The sequence below is a fragment of the Mytilinidion resinicola genome, assembly GCF_010093595.1.
Source record: "Mytilinidion resinicola strain CBS 304.34 unplaced genomic scaffold BDZ99scaffold_2, whole genome shotgun sequence".
Classification (NCBI taxonomy): Eukaryota; Fungi; Ascomycota; class Dothideomycetes; order Mytilinidiales; family Mytilinidiaceae; genus Mytilinidion; species Mytilinidion resinicola.
The window spans coordinates 2,699,724-2,720,244 of NW_022985438.1; the positions used below are offsets into that span (position 1 = coordinate 2,699,724).

At 52.9% G+C, this 20,521-nt stretch overlaps 7 protein-coding genes across 7 annotated transcripts; 3 read left to right on the forward strand and 4 right to left on the reverse strand.

The window, feature by feature from the left end:
* Positions 1–1,534: 1,534 nt before the first annotated feature.
* On the reverse strand, positions 1,535–3,647 carry BDZ99DRAFT_505946 (uncharacterized protein). Its single transcript, XM_033724139.1, has 2 exons — positions 3,345–3,647; positions 1,535–3,291 (listed from the first exon to the last, which is right to left on the reverse strand). The coding sequence occupies exons 1-2, from the start codon at positions 3,435–3,437 to the stop codon at positions 1,864–1,866; spliced, it is 1,521 nt and encodes a 506-aa protein (XP_033583534.1). The 5' UTR covers positions 3,438–3,647; the 3' UTR covers positions 1,535–1,863.
* Positions 3,648–3,823: 176 nt separating this feature from the next.
* Positions 3,824–5,178, forward strand: BDZ99DRAFT_485138 (alpha-1,2 mannosyltransferase KTR1; the record flags this gene model as incomplete). The annotated part of the gene is made up of 4 exons (XM_033722690.1): positions 3,824–3,983; positions 4,030–4,293; positions 4,350–4,968; positions 5,022–5,178. The coding sequence occupies 4 exons, from the start codon at positions 3,824–3,826 to the stop codon at positions 5,176–5,178; spliced, it is 1,200 nt and encodes a 399-aa protein (XP_033583535.1).
* A 607-nt stretch (positions 5,179–5,785) lies between these two features.
* Positions 5,786–6,402, reverse strand: BDZ99DRAFT_340720 (cytochrome c oxidase; the record flags this gene model as incomplete). Its single annotated transcript, XM_033714363.1, has 4 exons — positions 5,786–5,892; positions 5,954–6,071; positions 6,164–6,209; positions 6,368–6,402. Coding segments are annotated over 4 exons (306 nt in total), but the record flags the coding sequence as incomplete, so codon positions are not given.
* Positions 6,403–6,878: 476 nt separating this feature from the next.
* BDZ99DRAFT_458426 (GNS1/SUR4 membrane protein) lies at positions 6,879–8,709 on the reverse strand. Its single transcript, XM_033718908.1, has 4 exons — positions 8,106–8,709; positions 7,987–8,056; positions 7,725–7,937; positions 6,879–7,675 (listed from the first exon to the last, which is right to left on the reverse strand). The coding sequence occupies exons 1-4, from the start codon at positions 8,514–8,516 to the stop codon at positions 7,323–7,325; spliced, it is 1,047 nt and encodes a 348-aa protein (XP_033583537.1). The 5' UTR covers positions 8,517–8,709; the 3' UTR covers positions 6,879–7,322.
* A 1,246-nt stretch (positions 8,710–9,955) lies between these two features.
* BDZ99DRAFT_376102 (protein phosphatase regulatory subunit) lies at positions 9,956–12,423 on the reverse strand (the record flags this gene model as incomplete). The annotated part of the gene is made up of 7 exons (XM_033715013.1): positions 9,956–10,334; positions 10,378–10,505; positions 10,553–10,723; positions 10,775–11,128; positions 11,179–11,787; positions 11,915–12,307; positions 12,400–12,423. The coding sequence occupies 7 exons, from the start codon at positions 12,421–12,423 to the stop codon at positions 9,956–9,958; spliced, it is 2,058 nt and encodes a 685-aa protein (XP_033583538.1).
* Positions 12,424–13,186: 763 nt separating this feature from the next.
* On the forward strand, positions 13,187–15,573 carry BDZ99DRAFT_458430 (uncharacterized protein). Its single transcript, XM_033718909.1, has 6 exons — positions 13,187–13,409; positions 13,462–13,777; positions 13,838–13,915; positions 13,966–14,071; positions 14,123–14,732; positions 14,796–15,573. The coding sequence occupies exons 1-6, from the start codon at positions 13,245–13,247 to the stop codon at positions 15,354–15,356; spliced, it is 1,836 nt and encodes a 611-aa protein (XP_033583539.1). The 5' UTR covers positions 13,187–13,244; the 3' UTR covers positions 15,357–15,573.
* A 50-nt stretch (positions 15,574–15,623) lies between these two features.
* BDZ99DRAFT_139433 (phosphoribosylformylglycinamidine synthase) lies at positions 15,624–20,081 on the forward strand. Its single transcript, XM_033712673.1, has one exon. The coding sequence runs from the start codon at positions 15,842–15,844 to the stop codon at positions 19,961–19,963; it is 4,122 nt and encodes a 1,373-aa protein (XP_033583540.1). The 5' UTR covers positions 15,624–15,841; the 3' UTR covers positions 19,964–20,081.
* The last annotated feature ends 440 nt before the right edge of the window (positions 20,082–20,521 follow it).

Consider the following 20,521-nt stretch of genomic DNA (forward strand, 5'->3'; position numbering starts at 1 on the left):
TCATACTCTGGCATGCCTGCTTGAGCGTGGAGCAGACGGCGAGCGCTTGAACGGCTTTGGCCAGTCGGCGCTAACCATCGCTGCGTCCAGAAATCACAGAGTTTGCCTCAGAGTACTTCTCGATCAGGATATCCAATGCGAGCTTGGACTCTTCCGTCACTGGACTCTGTTGCATATCTCGGCCATTCTCGGACAGCTTGATCTGGCAAAAGAAGCCATTGCTAAAGATGAAGGCTTGTTGAGCAAAATCGATCCACTTGCAGTAGCAAATGATGGGTGGACGGCACTACATCGCGCAGCGTTCAATGGCCGCGATACCATGGTGGACTTTTTCTTGAAGAGCGGGGTGAGTGTCGAGTCTAAAGATGTACAAGGATCTACGGCCGTGCACATAGCTGCTACTAATGGTTATGCATCCGTTATAGAAGCACTGGCGCGATACGACGTGGATGTTAATTGCAAAACAAAACACGGACATACGGCTCTGCACCACGCGGTCGTCTTCTGTAGGACTTCCCGGGAAGAAAAGGAACAATTAATCCGATTATTGCTTCAACTTGGAGCAGATGTCAACTGCAAAAACCAATTCGGAAAAACGCCGCTAAGTCTGGCCATCATGCAGGGAGACGAAAAGGTTGTCAAAGTCCTCCTTGATAATGGCGCAAAGGCGGAATCAATTTCGATCTGTGCTTCTGCAGGTGGATTTCCGAGTCTTGCCGCGCCCTTTAGTGTCGTGGGTTCACAGAGTCTAGATATCGTTCATGTGGACCACGATATCAACTCTATTCTTCGCGAGGAAGATATTGATCGGCTCATAGAAAGAAGGAGGAGAAGGCTACAATTCCATGGGGATTGTTTAGATATCGATGGATTCGAGCAGATGCTTGAAATGGACGACGACGACAACGGCCTGTTTTCATGTTCCATATTTTATCAAGGTCTTCAAGAAATACTCTACGGCTTGATAGCGCTCAAGGATGCTCGGTAAGCAACACACCGAAGGACTGATACTTATAAAATCTGACTAATATACGACTTCTAGGTTTGTACCGGACAATTACCCCCCTACTAACCACTGTGTCAACATCCTGGAACTGTGCGGGACTATGGGATTCTCGCCCATGAATGAACACTGTCGGAAACTATATGAGCTTTATCAACAGCTTCAATATGGAGACGCGGACGCGGAAATAAAGGTTTTAGTGCAAAAGATCGAGGATAACGTGAGGAAGATCGAGGAAGAAATCGGAAGGGTGACACTCGCAATTGAAGACATCTACAGCACATCTCAGTCTCCTCATGATATTGTCTAGGTTTTCAATGGCTCGTCAAAATGGGCTACCAAGATATGCTCAAGGTTTAAAGCTACAAGCTAAGATTCGCTCGCTCAGTCATTGATCAGTAATACCTTTCGTGCTCAGGTTTGAGGGCGTAGAGCCTAATCAATTTTCACTCTACTTAGAATATGTCTTCAATCATGAAGAGGTTGCATATGGATCAGACTTGACAGTCCTTGGAAAACACGTGCGGTGATGGGTTTCGTTTATTTTGTAAAGTTCCATTCTGTTTCTCAACTATGAGTTATCTTACAAACACGCCGCCAGCCAAGAAGTCGGGTCTATCTCACATTCCGAATGCTTTCTCAAACTTGGGTGGCTTCTCCAATCGCCCTATATCCAGGGCCCGAGGAAACATCGCTTCGCCCGTGATTGTTCCCATTTTTGCACTAGAAGCTACCGTAATCATGCAGCTGCAGTGATTCTCCCCCGTCGCACTCAAAGCTACCATGAACGTGTAGCCGCAGATGCACGTAACATACCGTATGGTCGAGGGGTGTTGATCTTCCCTGCTCCTCCAGCTCTCTCAAAGCATACCATTCTTCAACAGATCATTGTAAATCCTCTCCGGCATGACATTGCCCTGCGAATCCTCCATCTGGACAACACCATCAATCGCCTGTTCCTGCTTCTTCTTGTCGTTGTTGATCTTCTGCCACAAGTTCATGGCCTCCTGAATTTTCGTAATCTCCCTAAAGAGTGTGGTAGTTGTGATACCTAGCGACTTCAATCCATAGATATGGCGGGCCTCATTGAAGTGCTTGTCAAACGCCCGTCGGCCCATGTACACGAAGTTACCGCAGATCTCGCAGGGAAACTCGACACCGAGACCATGCAGCTTGTAGAGCCAGAACGGAATTGGCTTGCCGTCCCACGCCAGCGGAAGCTTGAGCGGGTTGTAGATTTTGCCTTCTTCGTCTGAGTCGCCTCCGTCCTCGCCACCAGGGCCACCTGCGTTGTCCTCGTTTTCTGCATACATCGAATCGATCTCAAGTTGGCGTTCCTTATCTGTCATGCCTTGCCTACGCTCGACGTTGACTCGAGTATCACTACGCTCAGTCGACATGGCAGCTGCTAGTTTATGGATCCGAAACTCGCGCTCCGCAATCGCGCGCTCCTTGAGGCGATGGAGAGGCATTACTGATGAGGCGGAGTTGTCGTTGGTAGCTTCCTTGCCGCTTCCGCGGGCTTTGCGCAGTTCGACGGCTTTGATGTGTTTTTTGCCCGTCAGATGTGCTTTGTAGACATTTTCATTCTTGAAGCTCTTCTCACAGTCCGCGCAGAACAAACTGTCCTTGACAGCATCATCTTGAGGGGCCGCTGGTCCAGCCTGACCGTTCTTCGACCACCCTGGTACCTCATCCTTCTCCCACGCGTCATCAAACTCCTTGTCGAAAGACTCGAAGAGCTTCTTTAGATCCTCAAGCGGTTTTGTTCGCTCCATGAAGCTCTCCAGGTAACTCGCAAGTGACGTGATGTATTTGAAGTAATCTTCTGTCATCTTGTCGTTGTACCGCAAGGTGCACTGTGGAAGTGTGAATATGTCGAAAATGTCAAGGTACTGCACATAAGGAATACGGCGTGTATCCTTCACGCCCTGGAGGTTGACATATTGCTCATGCAGCGCCACCAGATCGAAGAATCGGCCACATCCCTCCTCTCCCGTGAATCTAGATTCAAGCTCTGCGACCGCTGCGGCTGCTTCTTCTGGACCCCTCTTGTATGCGCGCTCCAGATTTTCGACCGGTTCATTGGGGTAACGCCGATGGAAGCTCTTGATCTCCGCAAGCTCCTCGTTGAAAGCCTGGAATGGGTCACCGGTCCTGTACTTCTGAATGTCGCTTGCTAGTTTCTTGTCCTTGTCTTTGCGGAGGATTTGTGCACGCCTGGCCTGGTTTCGGAAGTGGTCGAGAAACTGCGCGATTTGATGGTCGCGACTCAGACGGTCCCGTATCTAACAACACAAGTCTGTTAGCTTGCTCGTCGAGAGGAAGAAATAGTACTGACATGCTTTGGGTCCTCAAGAACGCGGTCGGCAATAGCTTGCTCCAGTCTCTCCATATCCTCCCAAAGGAGCCTCTCATCCTCTAGCGCACTCATGATTGCGATGTTGATTCGATTTCGCTTTACAGAAACTGAAGTGAGTCTAGGAGTTCAATCGAATTCACAGACGCGAAGGGCTGGGCCCTGCGTCCTGTCGCAACGGTGAAGCACTAATTCCTAGCGGCTGAAATTTGACGAGAAGCAGTGAATGCAATTAGGTGAGCTACTGGGCAGAGACCCAGACCAAGTGACAGCGGTTAGTGGGAGGGGGGTGGGGTGCGGAGGTGAGGTGGCAGCAACAGAAGTGGCGCGTGAAGTTGAAGGTAGAAACGAAGGCGGTCAAGTTCTGCCGGTTATGCAGGTGCGACCACGGGTTGTCGTTTCCAGGAGTCCTGGAGTGAACGTCTGAGGCCACGCAAGACCACACATCCCCAGTACTCGATATGGCGCTGCCCAAGGGTATACGCATTCTGGCGGCGGCCACACTATGTATCTTTTTCTACATGGTTGTACAGATTTTCAAGGCTCCCGAGTCCCTCGAGGCGCCAGGGAGCGGGAAGTTGGGAAAGTTAGACAAATGGACCAAAGACCCCCAATTAGATCGTATGTCCATACCTGTTTGCTCTCTTCACATTCTGATCGTCTCTAGCATCCGGAGAACCCCCAGAGCCCCTCCGAAGAGTCGAGGGCGACAACTACGAGCCCAACAACCCCAACTCAGCCCGGATTAATGCCACGATACTCTCGCTGGTGCGCAATGAGGAATTGGACGACTTGCTGCAGTCTATGAACGACCTCGAGCGAACATGGAACCACAAATTCAACTACCCCTGGACCTTCTTCAACGACGTCCCCTTCACAGAAGAGTTCAAGAAGCGCACGCGAGCTGCCACAAAAGCCGCAGTCCATTACGGTACCACCCCCTCCACTATCACCCCAAACCCCCAATCCCTCTAACGCGCGCCCCAGAAATCGTGCCCAAAGAGCACTGGGACGTGCCCAGCTGGATCAACATGGACCTCTTCGGCGAATCCGTGTCCGTCCTCACCGAGCAAAAAGTGCAATACATGCCCAAGCTCTCCTACCACCAGATGTGCCGGTGGAACAGCGGCCTCTTCGTGAAACACCCCGCGCTCGCGCACACGCAGTACTACTGGCGCGTGGAGCCCAAGGTGCACTTCTTCTGCGACGTCGACTACGACGTCTTCCGCTGGATGCAGGACCACAACAAGACGTACGGCTTCAACATCAACATCTACGACTCGCCCGAGTCGGTCACAACGCTGTGGCCCGAGACGCGCAAGTTCATGGCGGACCACCCGGAGTACCTGAAGGAGAACAACGCGATCGAGTGGCTGCAGGATAAGGAGCGGCGGCCGGGGCATAATAAGCTCGCGCATGGATACTCGACGTGCCATTTTTGGTCGAACTTTGAGATTGGCGATATGGCGTTTTGGCGCAGCCAGGCGTACCAGGACTACTTTGACCATCTGGACCGCGCGGGCGGGTTCTTCTATGAGCGGTGGGGTGATGCGCCGGTGCACTCGATTGCGCTGGGGTTGTTTGAGGATAAGAGCAAGATTCATTGGTAAGTCTGCGCGCAGCTCTATCAAAATGGTGTGCTAACGGCAATGATTTTAGGTTCCGTGATATCGGGTATCAACATATCCCCTTCTTTAACTGTCCTAACAGCCCTAAGTGCAAAGGCTGTGTTACTGGTCGCTTCACCGACGGAGAGGCGTGGCTGAACCAGGAGGACTGCAGGCCGCTGTGGTTTAAGTATGCAGGTATGGATTAGGATCAGACGGATTATTTTTAGTTCTCTGCTTGCGGAAAACATGGGGTGGCGTTGGGAGTCAGGAGTACTAGAGCTGGAGCCTGTACATGGTTATTGTGATCGCATAGAATTGACCCAGTAATTGGGCCCGAAAGTGTGTCAAATGAATGTGAGATTGCTCTGGACTCATGAATTTAGTATCTTATCAAGTGGGAGGCTGTCCATGTCTCCAGTCATGAAAGTGTAACTGTTTACTGGTAGAACTCTTGGACCATCGCTTTCCCGTTTAGAATGTGTATCTATGAAGTCAGTATTGGGACAAGCAAGCTACGGCTGATATCAGCCAAGCCCAATTCACAAGCAGTCAAAAAAGTGGAGTCTCCAAATGAGCTGTACAATTGCTTTACCACCAGCACGCCACAAGCGGCATACCGCTTCTCTCTCGCTTCATCTAACCGGAATCCAGGGAAATCATATGATGATACAAGACACAAGTCTCCGCTCTCCGCTCTCCGCTCTTCAGCACCCGCCAAGCTCTCAACCCCCCATCTACAATCCCAAACTTGTGCTTTTGACGATTCGCCTTTCCGCAGCAGCGGGCGCAGGAAGCTTAGTAGAACTGGGTGTCCGGGTACATGTTCTCCTTGAGCACGATGCCAAGCTCCTCTCGTATGGGTTCTAGCTCCGTGAGGTACTCCTCATATTGGCCCTTGTTCTCCACCTTGGCTTTGATACCTAGCAAGCAGCCGTCCATTAGTAACGCCGTATACAGTTGTAAGAATGGAGCTCCACACACCCTCGAAGACTCGGACGGCGGACGGGTAGTCGTTGACCCTCCTCGCCGCCTTCAGCGCCGCCACGATGACGGACGGCGACGGCACCAGATCGTACGCAAAGGCGTTGTTGAGGTTGCGCTGCCACCGAAAATATCAGCCATAATCGCCAATCGCATCACACCCCCCTTTCACCGGGGTGCTCAGTGACATGACACCCACGCCCAACATACCTGAAGCTCAAACACATCGCTCACAGCATCGAACTCCTTCTCATACCTATCACCCACGTATCAGATCAGCAATTGCCCTTTCTCAGCAGCGTTCCCCGCCCCCAATCGCACTCAATGGCCTCTCCCCATCCCCCCGGCTACCGCTCCCCCCGCTCCCCCAAGCCATTGCGGACCCCCCATCCCCGGGAAATCGGAAAAGCGTACCTGGCGCTGAACTCCTCAAAGCTCTCCTCCGCATGCGGGTCGTCGTTCAGCCTGGCCGGCGTCTGCCCAAACGCCCGGCGAGCCTGCACAGGCAGCACCCGGCGCGCCGGAGCGGCAGCCCCCAGGCGGAGGCACGGGCGGGCGCGCGAGGCGGCGCGCACAAAGGACATTGTTTTTTGGGGGTGTGTGAGTGGAGATGTGTGCGTGAGCTGGTGTGGCGGGGAGAGAAAGAAAAGCTCGCGGTGGTTGGGCCTGGCGAGCTGTTTTATGGAGGTTGGGAGGTGAGAGAAGAACGTCGGCTAGAGATTCAGGTCACACCATGCACCCCGGTCCGGGTTCGCTGCCACGTGATCGGAAGGGCCCGCTCTATCAAATTTCGATTTGGGAGGGTTTCTTCCCCTGGGATTCTTTGCGTCATGGGCTTTGAGAGGAATGCCATTCGTGGTTATTCCCGAAATCTGCATGGAGAGCTTTGTCTGATACGTGAGACGATATGCAGGTTCTGTAGGAACTTTTCGAGTGCATGCAAATTTTTATTTCATATATCCAAACGCAAGCAAGTAAACTATGCATTACACTTTCTAGTAGCGGCGCCTCCCCGCGCTGTGGCTAGTGATGTTCTAGAATTACATTGACAGTAGTGCTCTCATGACGACCCAAACGCATAACTGATTACAAGGAAATATTTTGCAATGTTGGATCCCCTCGCGGCTTTTCGCAAACATGAAATGCGAACACGGGCGCGTGAAAGCATTCGACGAAAACGGGGGGTCTTGACAGAATTGAAGCTGCTGGTGCATTGCTTCATGGAGATTTTGGGTTGGCCCGGCGAAATCATCCATGGGCCTGACACGCACCGGGGGGGACGTCCAGCGTACGAGTAGCCAAAGCAGACGCTCGATCTGCTTCGTCGCCTGTCCTGACTTAGTTTGTGTGACGGCGGTCGGGCGAGCGTTTACGCCTTGCGGGATCGGGTAACGCGTCCGTTGGGTGTCGCTGACCCTGTAGAGGTAGCATGTCCATTAGCCCGCGAGTGTGCGCCTTGGCTGAGACGCCTCCTGGCCTCTGCGACCGTCGGTACCTTTTCATCCTTCATCTCAATCAACGCGCTTGTAGCCCGACGCCTGCTCTTGGGGATGGGCTTCGAGTACGTGGCGAAGTAGAATGAGATGAATAGGACGAGGTACGAGGTGAGAATGCAGATTCCAGCGATGGCGGCGAACTCCTCGCCGGCGCATTTGCCCGCGTTGGGAAGCCAATCCCAGTAGGTGGAGGTGAAATAGGTCCAGGAGGCAAAGTAGACGAAGCCTGTCTATGGTTAGCGTTCTAGTATGCAAGGCAGATACAATAGACTAACCCAAATCCAAAACAAACTGGACAATTTGCATGACGGTGATGTATTTCTTCCACCAGATGCGAATGCCTCGCGCGCTTTGGAAGTAGTACCAGTACATGACAACGTGGACCATGAGGTTCAGCGTTATGGGAACCCAGGAGACGGAAGTATTCCCGATGAGCTGGGTGTAGCAGAGAAGGGCCGTTGCGCCGTGATGGTATGTGTGGAGGAAAGCTGGAAACCTGTCAGCGCTGGAACTTGTATGGTCTGAGGCTGTACATACTCAAAGGCTTCTTCTTCAAGAATAGGAAGCAGGTGTCGATCAGTTCCACAAATTTCGTGAGGTAGTTAAGCTGGGCCTTTGTTAGCCAAATCCAGAAGGATGGAGTTCATAGCGCGCACATAGTATAGAATGACCAGTTTGTCGGTCCAGCCTCCATTGTGATCGCAAATAGCAAAGAAAACGCCGTTGCGAGCAACGATGGGGATCAATTGCTCCGCAAACAGCGCCAAGAGGGTACCGCTGATTACGGTGAGGTAGAAGTTGTGGACCTTGAAGAAGAAGCTGAGCTGGAAGGGTTCCCGACCGCGCATCAATTCTCTGCCTCCAAAGATTATAACGTAGTATGATGCAAGCATTATGGCCGTGGCTTTGAAGGTCGATAGCGTCGTCTCTCCGGACACGAAGCGGAAATCTTGGGGTTTGTAGCCAGCAACGGCCGCGAACCCCTTCTCGAAGATAGGCCACAGTTCAAGGCCAAAGGGGCGATCCAGCGAAGGAGCGCCATATTGAATCCAATCCGGCTTCGACATGGTGGTGTTGGTGTTGGTGGGTTGGGGAGCAACGGAAGCTGCGGAAAGTTGGAAGGTCGCGTCGAGAAGTTAAAGAAAAAAGTGGTGGACCTAAGATGTAAGACGGCGGAGGCTCAGCACCAATGCCAAAGGAGTGACAGGAAGATCGAAGAGGAGGGGGGAGGCGCGATTGCGATGGCAGATGGCCCTTGGGAGATCTGGTAAGTTTTGTACGGGGTTCCAAGGGTGAGGGTCGGGGGTTGTTGCTCGGGAAGCGGCGCAATGATGAATAAGGGGTTAGGGGGATTGAGCCAGCTCCACCCTCCGCGCCGTGATTCCCGTCCACCCAACGTTTCTTGCAGCCTCGACGCCGTTAGGTGCGAATTGCGCATGTGCTGGGCATCATCCTGCCTCGGCCTGCCGCACAGCCGCGCTTGATTGGCTGCTGCGCAGTGAAGGTCTCTCGTGCCTAGGAATTGCCTGTTCGGGGCTCGTTTGCGACGGCAGAGGACTCCACCACAGCGAGGGGACACGGAGCTGCCGGATGGGGTGCATCGTGGAACTTGGCAGCCGGATTCACGCACATGGAGTTTCTCTCCGGGATGGATCGCGTCGTGGCATGGTGAAGGATACACGAGGATGGAGTTCTCGAAACAACCGCCACCTGTAGTTGCAATTGACGTGGGATTTGCGGTCGACATCTAAGCATCGTCTCACAGCGGGAAAATCACACCAGGCGCTTTGCAAAGTCAGAACGCTCCATGTCTATCAAGGTTGTGCCGCAACATAGCGAAGAGTAGAGGGGCCTCATATCCCAGCCCAACACGACCGACGCCCTCAGTCAATTCCGTACTCCGTCGCGAACCTATGGAAAGAGAAAGTAATGAACGCTCCAAGTTCGTTTTAGGTAGCCCTGTGCTTTCTACCAACGCATCCTCCTTCCAGCTGGCGCAATCGGGAAGAGAAAAAAAGGAGACCGAAACAAAATCCCGCTCGGCCCCGCGCACAATGAAGACGCTTTGTGTCTGCACCTACAAAGGAGGGGAATCGAGCAAAGGCAATAGAGCCAAGCAATTGGCCATGCAAAAACGCAGGTACGCGCCATGAGAACTAACACTGCGTGCTACCCAACCCGTGTCGCTCCTCCAGTGTTGGTACGCGTGGGCCCCGTCGGAGCTCCCACGCCAGAATTGCTGCGCGACACCGATGGCGAGACAACCCCCCCGGCAGATCCAGGACGACTGTTGCTGCGCTGTCGGCCTGACCGTTGTGTCCTCGGCTGCTCTTCTTGTGCTGAATGATGCCGGCGCTGAAAGAAGCAACGACAAAAACAAAGTCAGATCATCGTGCCAAGAAGCATAATAATCTAGAGAAGGGAAATTTTGAAACCTAGGGATGGGACTAAGAGTACATGGATTCGGTCACAGAATTCCCTAGGAGGCTTCGTGAAGACTCGGAAATCAACGTACCGAATTCTGAGTTTGCCTCTCATAATCCTTTGGCCTTCTGTCTCGAGCTGACATCGCGTCGTCCTGAAGCCGGAGTGCTTCCAATCGGCGTTGACTGTCCTGGCTCAATGGATCGGACTCGTCTAACCGCATTGGTGAGCTGACCTTGGAGCTTTGCCCGGTAGGTGCTGCCGGCTTTGGCTCAACATATCCATTCTGTCTAGCTTTCGCCAGCTCAGACAGCTTGTCCCACCTCGATTGTCGCGCTTGTTGTCTTTGATCCGCGTTGTTCTGGGATTCGGCGTAGTCGTGAGAGCAGTCGTCGAAAAGTTGGGGATTGACTTCCATAAACAGCTTCATTGCATTGTACACCATGCCGTGGATAGTCCTGCTACTAGTCAGTCGACATTCAACCAATCAAGGGGAGTACTCACCGATTCCAATGGCCTTTCGAGTTTTCGTAAAGTGGCGCAAACATTATCGGCAAGATGACTTCAACGTTGTCGCTGACGAGGTTGCAGAAGTACTCGTTGTTCCAGAAGTAGAGTGCCCTCTCAGCAACCTAGCAGACGTTACTTTCTGCGTATTTGTGATATAGTGTGCACATACCTGGAAATGTGGGCTTGCCACGGATTTTGCTAGTTGATTGAACAAAGGTTCTTGAACCTTGGCAAACTCTGCCGGGTCCATGACCTCGAAAATATCTTCCACCTCGTTCAAGAACATGACCTCTTTCGTACTGTTCACCTTTGGCCAATATCGCAGAAGTCCCAAAACAACCTAGTTTCACGTTAGGAAGAGCTCAGGAATGGAAGCATCGGATAACCGTACCTCTTCAGTCAACGCCGCATCCTTTTCCAAAAACTGTACTATACAATACGCCAACTGTGGGTGATACATACTCAGACTCTTCACTTTGTGGAGAGGTAGAAGGACTCGTGTTAAGAAGAGCTTATGCTCCTCTTTTAGTGGAAGAGCAAATCCGTTGATGATGGATCCGAGGATTTCCAGGAGCTCGGCGATGCCGTTGAAGCGCTCCGTTTCGTAAACGAATTGGAAGAAGACGTTGTTTATTGACCGACGGATGTATGACCGAAGGTTGAGGAATTTGCCGTATATCCGGTGAAGGGTCGTCTTCAGAAAGTCTCGTTCTCTGGGATCTTCGGAGTCGAACAACTCAAGGAGCTACCAAATTGTTAGCGTTCGGTCAAAAGAAAGTCTCATGTCAGGCTTACCTGTAGGACAAAGCTGTGATCTATGTACTGCTTGGCAATATTGGTATTGAAGTCCTGGCTCTCGATGAAACGGAGGAAGAACTCGTAGACCACTTGGATATGGGGCCAGGCTACTTCAAGAACCGGTTCATCTTCTTCGGGATCGAAAGCTTCGCCTTGAGGATTCATCGGCGGGGGAATCGGCCGGAACAAATTTTTGCTGAACATTTCGACCACGCGAGGATACATCCGGTCTGTGATGACTTGTCGATTATTGGCGACATAGTCAAGCAGCTCGTGTAAAGCTAGCCGCTTAATCTCCTTGGACTTCATGTCACCGCTAGCGTCGTTGAAGTCGAAGATGATGTTGCATTGGTCAATTTTCTGCATGAACAGCTCTTCGCGCTTGTTCGGAGGGACCTCGTGGAAACCAGGGAGCTTTTCTAACTCGCGCTGTCTTTGATCCGATATGTCAAATCTAGACGAGTGTTGGCGCTTCGGGGTGCGGATGCCTTCGGCAACATCCTTTGGCGTAGTCTGGAGACGGTCGTAGAGCAGCGACTTCTGGCCGGCTTTGGGAGGAAGAAGATCGCCAGGCATCGTCTCTGCGGCACCAGGTGGCGGAACGTGCTAAATAAAAGCTAAAGTTAGTGAGACCTTCCAGAGGACGGAGCTAGACAATAGGATTGTGTACCAAGGCGAAGGGAGCAGTGAAGCTGGCTTCGGGGTTCGACGTCCTAGGATTGACGTTACTTACCGGTGCGCTGGGACTTATCACGACGCTTGGAGCGAGCGATTGATTCGGCCTGTGAGGTGTGCCGGGGCCAGTAGCACCTGGACTGCTTGCACCGCCCAACCCCATCGCAGGTGGCTGTTGTCCAGTCAAGAATTGCGGTCCGGCAGACAGCGCACTCGGCACGCTCGACGGCGCAGCTCCTGCAGTTGCGTTCACACCCCCAGCACCGTCGCCGGCTGGCAGAGGTTTATTGCGAGTGTCTATCAGTTGGGTAGTGGACGAGGTTGGCGTAGCGTGGGCTGAGCCGGAGGGCGAGTGGGTGCCCGAGCTCGCATGCGAAGGTGAAGAGGTGCCCGAGCTAGTTTCTTTCTTTTTGGATGATTTGTCCTTGTTAGCCCGTGAGAGCTGCTCATGCTAGGTATGTTAGCTTCTAGTCGATACGGGGGCGGCAGCCAGGCGGATGTAGGGGAGGGGTGCAAGGGCGGGGGGAGAGGTGAGCTGCTTACAACTCTCTGCCGGAAGCCCTTCATGACGGCGGCCTGCGCGAGGACTCTGTAGATGGCGCGAGATACTCCAGTGACGCGGCGGGGAAAGCGACACGGTATGGACGGGCTGCCCCCTCAAGGGACTCCGCAGCAACGGCCAGGCGAACCCAGCGAGACAATCCAAGAGGCGCGGGCAGCGAGCGCGGTCGATGGCAGCGGGGAGCGGGAGCGGCCAATTCAGAGAGACATGGAGGGAGATTGGGCAGGATTGGGCAGGGTGAGCGGTGGTGGTGGTTGTTTTGGAGCTCGAAGCAACGGATGCCACGATACGGCGTGTGAGCGGGGAGGTAGAGGGACAAGCGGCCGGGGCGGGCGGCGCTGGAGAGCGATGAATGATGCTATGTCGAGGGCTGGTCGCAACGAGGTCGAGGGAGGAGATAATGCTGCGAGGCAGAACAAGCAGCTGGAGGGGTGCAGTGGTGAGGAGGCCACTGGGAGACGGGACTACGCTGGTTTAGGCGAGCGCACGGTTCGGGGACGTGGGAAGCTTGGGGCTCGGAAGCGGTGGTGGAGTCGGGAGCACGACGAGGAACACTACAAAGGTATAAAACTGTAGAGCCCAGGAAGACATTCACCTCTGCCCGACGCAGCATCTCCGTGGCTTGCGAATGGAGGCGGCAGAGGGTCCCGCTGAACGAGGCCGCTCTGCGCTGCCGGTCGAATCATCCTCCCACGGCTCCACACGCTCACTCAATCCCTGCGGCTGCGCTGCGCTGCCTCCACGGGTCCACCTGCAGCTTCAATATCCCGACGAGGAGATGGACTCCCCAGCAGCGATGCCGCATGCACGCGACGCCGATGCTGCAATGGCCAGCCCTGCGCCGGACGCCGCTCCAGCAGCCGCTGCGAAACGGCGTGCGCCATGGCTTCCTGTGCCCGCCCAGCCCGTGATATCGGTGGAGCACCCCTGCATTATCAAAAACCTCGACAAAGGCATCGCGTCGCTGGGAGGAGACGTGAGGCTCGGCCAGGTGAGCGCTGCACCATGACTGCATGGGAGCTTGATAGTAATGGCTGCCCCAGTTCTTGGACTCCCAGAACAGCACCAAGACCATCGCCGTCTCGCTCCGCCCTGACGACCGTCTGGCCAAACCAATGCCCTCTGTTTCGGCCAAGACAGAAAATCTGCTGCTCAAACTCACCGTGCCCAAGTTGACCGGGCGTAAGAGGAAGAAAGGCTCCTCAGGCCCCTTTCTCCCCCCATCTGAAAATGGAATCGATCAGACGCCCCAGTCCCAACCTGTTGGTGCCAAAAGAGTGCGTCGCAGTCTGGAGGCCAACGCGTCCAAGTACACGGTGGAAATTGTAGGCCATCTGAGCGAGACTCATCGCTTTAGGAGTTAGTTCTCAATCTATACATTTCAATCTCCTGACCACAAGAACATTCTGACCAACGCAGGTCTACCTGACTTCCAATATGCTGCCTCACGGAACCACCTTATGCAAAAACTACGAGACTCTTTCCTTCCCCTCGATCGTAAGCATGACTTTTTCCATTTTTCGACTTATTCGCTGATGTGGTCCTAGCTGCCAAACTCCAAGCAGCCACTTTCGACCACTCTAAATTGAATCTGCTTCCTGACATTGGCCCACCTGCGCGTTTCAGCCAGTCGGGCATACCTTTCAACTACTCGTGAGTCCATCGACACTGTTGATCGCTCTCATATTCATCCGATCTCTCTAGGTATCAGCAGAATCGCGCTATAACGTACGCGAAAGATGCCACGGGCTCAGGGGATGTTCACGTTGTTGCTCCACAGCGACGAATACCGGTCAACAACCTGATCATCCCTACTGACGCATACAGTGTGCCCTTTGAGACAACCCTGCCGACAGTACCCGAGGATGAGCTGGATAGAGACCATCAAGAATTCATCGCCTTGATTCGGCAGCAGTTTGAGAAGCGACCAATAATAAGCCGTCATGTCCTATACAACACTCTTGGCTGGGGTAACAGAGACAAGATTCGGCTAGCCGTCTCATACTGCGCCTACCGCTTCAAATCTGGTCCCTGGAAAGATGCTGTTATCAAACTCGGCATAGATCCACGAACAGACCCAAAATACCGGCACTATCAAACGATCATGTTCCAGCCATTCCGAAACGAAGAGTACAAGCACTGGAAATATCTTTCCAGAGAAACATCATCAGAAGCATTGGAAAGGATATCCCGAGGACACATATTCGATGGCAAGAACTACGTCCAAACTGGTCATGTATTTCAAGTCTGCGACTTCACAGATCCGGCCCTACGTCGCCTTCTCGATACTCCCGACATCAGGACTACATGCAGCGTAAGACAACCTGCTTCTTCATGTTACGTACTCAATAGAGACACGTCCTAATCGCTCACACAGACTCATAACCATGGCTGGTATCATGCTGGAACATGGGCCAAGGCACGGATCGTAGCGAGAGAAAAGGGGAACATCATTCTAGATGGAGAAGAAGCCGATGACCAACTCTTCAAACGTATTCTAAATCTTCCCGAGCATATCACGACTGCAACTGTTCAGGAGTTGAGAGATAGAGAGAAAGAGGAAGGGAGACCTATATCCAGACGAGAGCTTAAGTTGATAATGTCAGTGCGCGATCTCGCATATGTTCCCGATCGTATGGAACACATCATCAGGCCTAAGGCCTCGAAAGAGGAAACCGAAAACTCAAGAAGGGATATTGGCGCTCTCGATGGCTCTCCAGAAAGCGCGGAGCTCTCAAGTACCGAGGAACTTAACGATAGCCAAAACGGCGAGGGTAGCGAGATCGATGAATACGACGAGTATGACGAGGCCGAGGGTTCTGGCGAAGAATCATCAGAGATAAGTGGTAGCGGATCGTTAGATGTAGGTTCGGGAAGCTTAGAAGATATCACGGATGAGGAGAGGAGTGAGAGCGATAACGGAGCTGTGGATGCGTAGTGGTATAATTATAGAACCGTTGGAATGTCAAGTTCTTTCGAACTTTGAAATTACCTGTAATAAGGGAAGTCTCCGTATTTATTCGAACTTCGCGCCTGAAGACCTCACAGAGCGAGTTGGTGGTAATTCATACATACCTAGGTAGACTTCTGGGCCTGTAGCCCGGATGTATGGAATGCACCGCCACTATTCCAAGAGGCTATTCTTGCGCCACACCTCTAAACTCTGCCCCTCGCTGAAGAAAATCCGATCACTTCACCCCACCATCCTCCACACCTCAGTGCCTTATACTAGCCTTGAATGGCCACATTTGAGCTATCCAAGTTGTGCCTCTGTACAACCTGTCCTTGATGCTTTAGCATTGCCCTTGAAGGAGCTCTTGTCACTATATTTGAGGCGGTATTTCTGTACCATTTCGTTGATCTTCTTCCTAGTACTATCTACACAGAAATTACGCCTGCGGAAGGCACACCGCAGTAAAGAACATGGCGACATCCCAAGGACCGTATCTTCTTATACCCGGCTCTGCAGCTTTCTCCGACTTTCGACTCACCCGGCTTGCCCAGGCCATAGGAGCTGTCGAGGTTAGGGCCGTCTGGGTGCATTTCGTCAATCCCAACATAGACCTCGACGACAAGGAGCTTAGTACGCTGGAACAGCTGCTACAATATGGGGATTCTCCTAGCGCCCAGGATAAACTATACCAGTTATTGCTCGACGCGGTATCCCGGAGCGGCGACCCACGGGATCCCAATACTGCACTATTCTACGTCTGTCCGCGCGCAGGAACAATCTCGCCATGGAGCTCACAGGCTACTAGCATAGCGCATGTCTGCACTCTTGAGGGCAGTGTGAAGCGCATCGAGCGTGGCATGGTCATTGCAGCAACATTTGCGGAACCGTTGGACGCCGAATTCATCCCAAAACCCGACTCCCTCCACGACCGCATGACGCAAACGATTAGTCGCTCTCCACCAAACCTCAATCTCATATTTGCTGAGCATGAGCCCGCACCCGCAAAGAGAATAAATTTGGAGGAGACTGGGAGGACGCCACAGGAGGTGTTACAAAAGGCGAATCGCGACCTTGGTCTTGCTCTCGATGCATCAGAGATCGAGTATCTGGTGGAAGCTTACACCCATCAGCTCAAGAGAGGTCCGGTAGATGTGGAACTGTTCATGTTTGCTCAGGTCAATTCCGAACATTGTAGGCACAAACAGTTCAACGCGGAATGGACTATTGATGGAATACGAAAGCCGCGTACTCTTTTCGGAATGATACGAAATACCCATCAGAAACATCCAAAGCATGTTGTCAGTGCCTACAGTGACAACGCAGCAGTCCTTCAGGGAGAAAATGCTAGTCTTTGGGCCCCAAGCCATCTGACGGGAGAATGGAATCAAACTCGAGAAACCGTCCACATCTTAGCCAAAGTTGAGACTCATAACCATCCCACCGCTGTGTCGCCATTCCCTGGTGCCGCGACAGGATCCGGTGGCGAAATCAGAGACGAAGGTGCCGTTGGACGAGGATCTAAGCCCAAGGCCGGTCTTTCGGGCTTCAGTGTTTCGGATTTGCTCATCCCAGGATTCGAACAGCCTTGGGAGTTGAAAGATGTAGGAAAGCCGTCACATATCGCCAGCAGCCTGGACATTATGCTTGAAGCTCCCATTGGTAGTGCCGCTTTCAACAACGAGTTTGGACGGCCTTGCACCACTGGGTATTTCCGCACGCTTCTTACCAAGGTTCCAACCAACGAGAAAGGAACCGAAATTCGAGGCTATCACAAACCAATCATGATAGCCGGTGGTGTAGGGACAGTGCGTCCTCAGCACGCAATAAAAGAAAAGAATGTAGTCAAGGAGAAATCTCACCTCATTGTGATTGGTGGCCCAGCAATGTTGATTGGTCTTGGTGGAGGTGCTGCATCAAGTGTCCAATCAGGGGAAGGATCTGTTGATCTGGACTTTGCCAGTGTGCAGAGAGGGAACGCAGAAGTTCAAAGACGAGCCCAAGAAGTCATAAACACTTGTACTTCCATGGGCAGCCAAAATCCGATTCTTTTCATTCATGACGTAGGCGCTGGTGGTCTCTCAAACGCATTGCCCGAGCTTGCTCACGACTCTGGTTTTGGTGCAACGTTCGAGCTAAGAGAAGTCGACAACGCGGACAAGAGCATGAGTCCTTTGCAAATATGGTGCTGCGAAGCTCAAGAGCGATACGTCCTGGCCGTTGCGCCGGACACTTTGGACCTATTTAAACGTATTTGTAAGAGGGAGCGCTGTGGATATTCTGTTGTTGGAACAGCTGAAGGAGGCACATCAGAAAGCGAGCAGCGTCTGGTGCTCATGGACCGGGATTCGAAGGATGTTCCTAAACCTATCGACCTGCCTATGTCTACGCTTTTTGGGAAGCCGCCAAAGATGACAAGAATCGTAGACTCCAGGAAATTACAACTGCCTGTATTCAACAGTAGTCTCTCCGTCTACCTCCCAAACGTATCCAAGGATGGGCTGCTTAAGGAGGCCGTAAGTAGAGTGCTTGCTCTCCCGTCCGTCGGCTCAAAGTCATTCCTCATTACTATTGGTGATAGGACTGTCGGCGGCTTGACCGTTCGAGACCAAATGGTTGGACCATGGCAAGTTCCAGTTGCAGATGCCTCTGTCACCGCGACATCCTTGCTCCCAGGAGTGAAGACTGGTGAAGTTATGGCCATGGGCGAGAAACCCAGCCTGGCGCTTATTTCTCCAGCAGCATCAGCACGTATGGCCGTAGCCGAGTCCTTACTCAACATCGCGGCTGCAAGCATCTCCGACAGACTGGCTCGCATTCGGCTATCGGCAAACTGGATGGCTGCGAGTAGTCATCCTGGCGAAGGGGCAGCATTATACGAAGCTGTCGAAGCTATAGGAATGGATCTTTGTCCACGACTCGGTATCAGTATTCCGGTTGGGAAGGATTCAATGTCAATGAAGATGAAGTGGAACGATAGTGCTTCCAAGGCACCAAGAGAAGTAACGGCACCGATGTCTCTCGTCATCTCTGCATTTGCGCCGGTAGAAAGGACAGATCGTACTTGGACTCCTGCTTTAGAGCGACGAGAAGATGTGGGAGAGACCGTCTTGGTGTTCGTCGACCTCGCTGGGGCAAAGAAGGCTCTGGGTGGCTCATCGCTTGCTCAAGTCTTCGGCCAGGTTGGAGACGAAGCGCCTGACGTCCGAGAGATTGATGTTTTGAAAGACTACTACGACGCCATCGAGGACCTACATGAGTCTGGCATCGTCCTCGCATATCACGATAGGTCTGATGGAGGTCTCTTCACTACTCTGGTTGAGATGATGTTCGCTGGACGTTGCGGACTAGAGATCATGCTAGACAAGATATGCCGGTCTACCGATACTAAAGATGTGATGGAAACCCTGTTCAACGAGGAACTTGGGGCCGTCTTCCAAATTCGCGCCAAGGACTTTACGGAGTTCAAGTCGTGCTTTGCTACATGTGGACCACCCCCTGGAATGGTAGAGAAGATCGGAAGGATTCCAGACGCCTCTAAACAAGAAATATCATTCCGGCATGGTATCGATGTTGTTTTCCGTGCCTCCCGACAAGAGCTTCAGCAAAGATGGGCATCCACTTCACATCAACTACAACGTCTGAGAGACAACCCCGCGTGTGCGGACACCGAATTTAACAACATCAAGGACAGCTTGGACCCTGGTATCCGGTACAAGCTGACATATAATCCTAAAGAGAATATCCTTCCTTTCACAGCATCACTATCATCAGCTTTCACCTCCAAACCTCGCGTAGCCATCCTCCGAGAGGAAGGCGTCAACGGCCAAGCCGAGATGGCCTTCGCCTTCAACGTCGCCGGCTTCTCCGCCGTCGACGTCCACATGACCGACATCCTCACCGAACGTGTCTCGCTTGCCGGCTTCGTCGGCCTGGCAGCCTGCGGCGGCTTCTCCTACGGCGACGTCCTGGGCGCCGGCCAAGGCTGGGCCAAGAGCGTGCTCCTGCACCCCAAAGCGCGGAAGGAATTCCAAGACTTCTTCGAGCGCAAAGACACCTTCACGCTGGGCGTCTGCAACGGCTGCCAGTTCCTCTCCAAGCTCAAAGCGCTCATCCCCGGTGCGCAGAACTGGCCCTCATTCGAACGCAACGCGAGCGAGCAGTACGAAGCGCGCGTTTGCATGGTCGAGGTCATGGACCCGCCGGGCCAGACGCCGTCGGTGTTTCTGCATGGCATGCATGGCTCGTACCTCCCGATCGTCACGGCGCATGGCGAGGGCCGCGCGACGTTCCCGCCGGCGACGGTGTCGGCGGCGACGGCGGAGACGTTGTCGGAGCAGGGCTTGGTCTCGATGAGATATGTGGATAATTATCTCACGCCCACTGAACGATATCCATTTAATCCGAATGGGAGTCCGCAGGGTATCACGGGTGTGAGGACGCCGGATGGGAGGGTGCTGGCGCTGATGCCGCATCCGGAGCGCACGATTTTGAGGGAGGTGGCGAGCTATGTGCCAAGGGGGAAAACGGAGGAGTGGGGGGAGTTTGGGCCATGGGTTAGGATTTTCAAGAGTGCGAGACGGTGGGTGGGTTAGGCATGGGGTGTGGATGTTTTGGGAAATGGAGTCGACGTTGGAAAAGCTCTAGATCGGAGGGGAGATACGCTTGCTTTATTGAAAAGACTATTTATGGGATCTATCAATCTTTGTACCATTGCTTAGTACAGGCTTGTGCGAAATCAGCTTTCCGGCTACGATTTGATTCTCCAAAAACAAAACGAGCTTTTCCACTGGCAAATTGTAAGCTCGGTACAGTTTCACAATCCGCGAAATGGTGAAGCTCGCTTGTTCTGGGCCTAGACGCGGGAGGCGAGGTTACGAAGGGTATGACTCCTATGAAAAAGACCGCTTTTGCTCCAAAGATAAAGATCTGGACGAGAGACTAGGTTCGCATAACTCTGTATGCTCCAGTATTGGATTATATTTGGATCCCAATCATTCTGAAGCCCGAGTTCAGGTCGCGGCCCCAAGAATTGTGGTACCATCTAGTCAGAGATGTGGTTATATACCTACCGGTGGAATACAATCGCGGAGACAACTGCGGTTACGAGTGCGGAGTCGAGGTGCGGGGACAGTTGCGGAGACGACTTGCGG

Bases quoted from the DNA above. Each gene is read 5' to 3' on its own strand.
- BDZ99DRAFT_505946 (XM_033724139.1), bottom strand. From the start codon at position 3,437: ATGAGTGCGCTAGAGGATGAGAGGCTCCTTTGGGAGGATATGGAGAGA. The intron at 3,292-3,344 runs GTCAGTACTATT...TTGTGTTGTTAG, and splicing joins TTCTTGAGGACCCAAAGCAT to ATACGGGACCGTCTGAGTCG.
- BDZ99DRAFT_458426 (XM_033718908.1), bottom strand. From the start codon at position 8,516: ATGTCGAAGCCGGATTGGATTCAATATGGCGCTCCTTCGCTGGATCGC. The intron at 7,938-7,986 runs GTATGTACAGCC...ACAGGTTTCCAG, and splicing joins CTTGAAGAAGAAGCCTTTGA to CTTTCCTCCACACATACCAT. The intron at 7,676-7,724 runs GTTAGTCTATTG...AACCATAGACAG, and splicing joins CCAGTTTGTTTTGGATTTGG to GCTTCGTCTACTTTGCCTCC.
- BDZ99DRAFT_458430 (XM_033718909.1), top strand. From the start codon at position 13,245: ATGGCCAGCCCTGCGCCGGACGCCGCTCCAGCAGCCGCTGCGAAACGG. The intron at 13,778-13,837 runs GTTAGTTCTCAA...TGACCAACGCAG, and splicing joins CGAGACTCATCGCTTTAGGA to GTCTACCTGACTTCCAATAT. The intron at 14,733-14,795 runs GTAAGACAACCT...TCGCTCACACAG, and splicing joins ACATCAGGACTACATGCAGC to ACTCATAACCATGGCTGGTA.
- BDZ99DRAFT_139433 (XM_033712673.1), top strand. From the start codon at position 15,842: ATGGCGACATCCCAAGGACCGTATCTTCTTATACCCGGCTCTGCAGCT.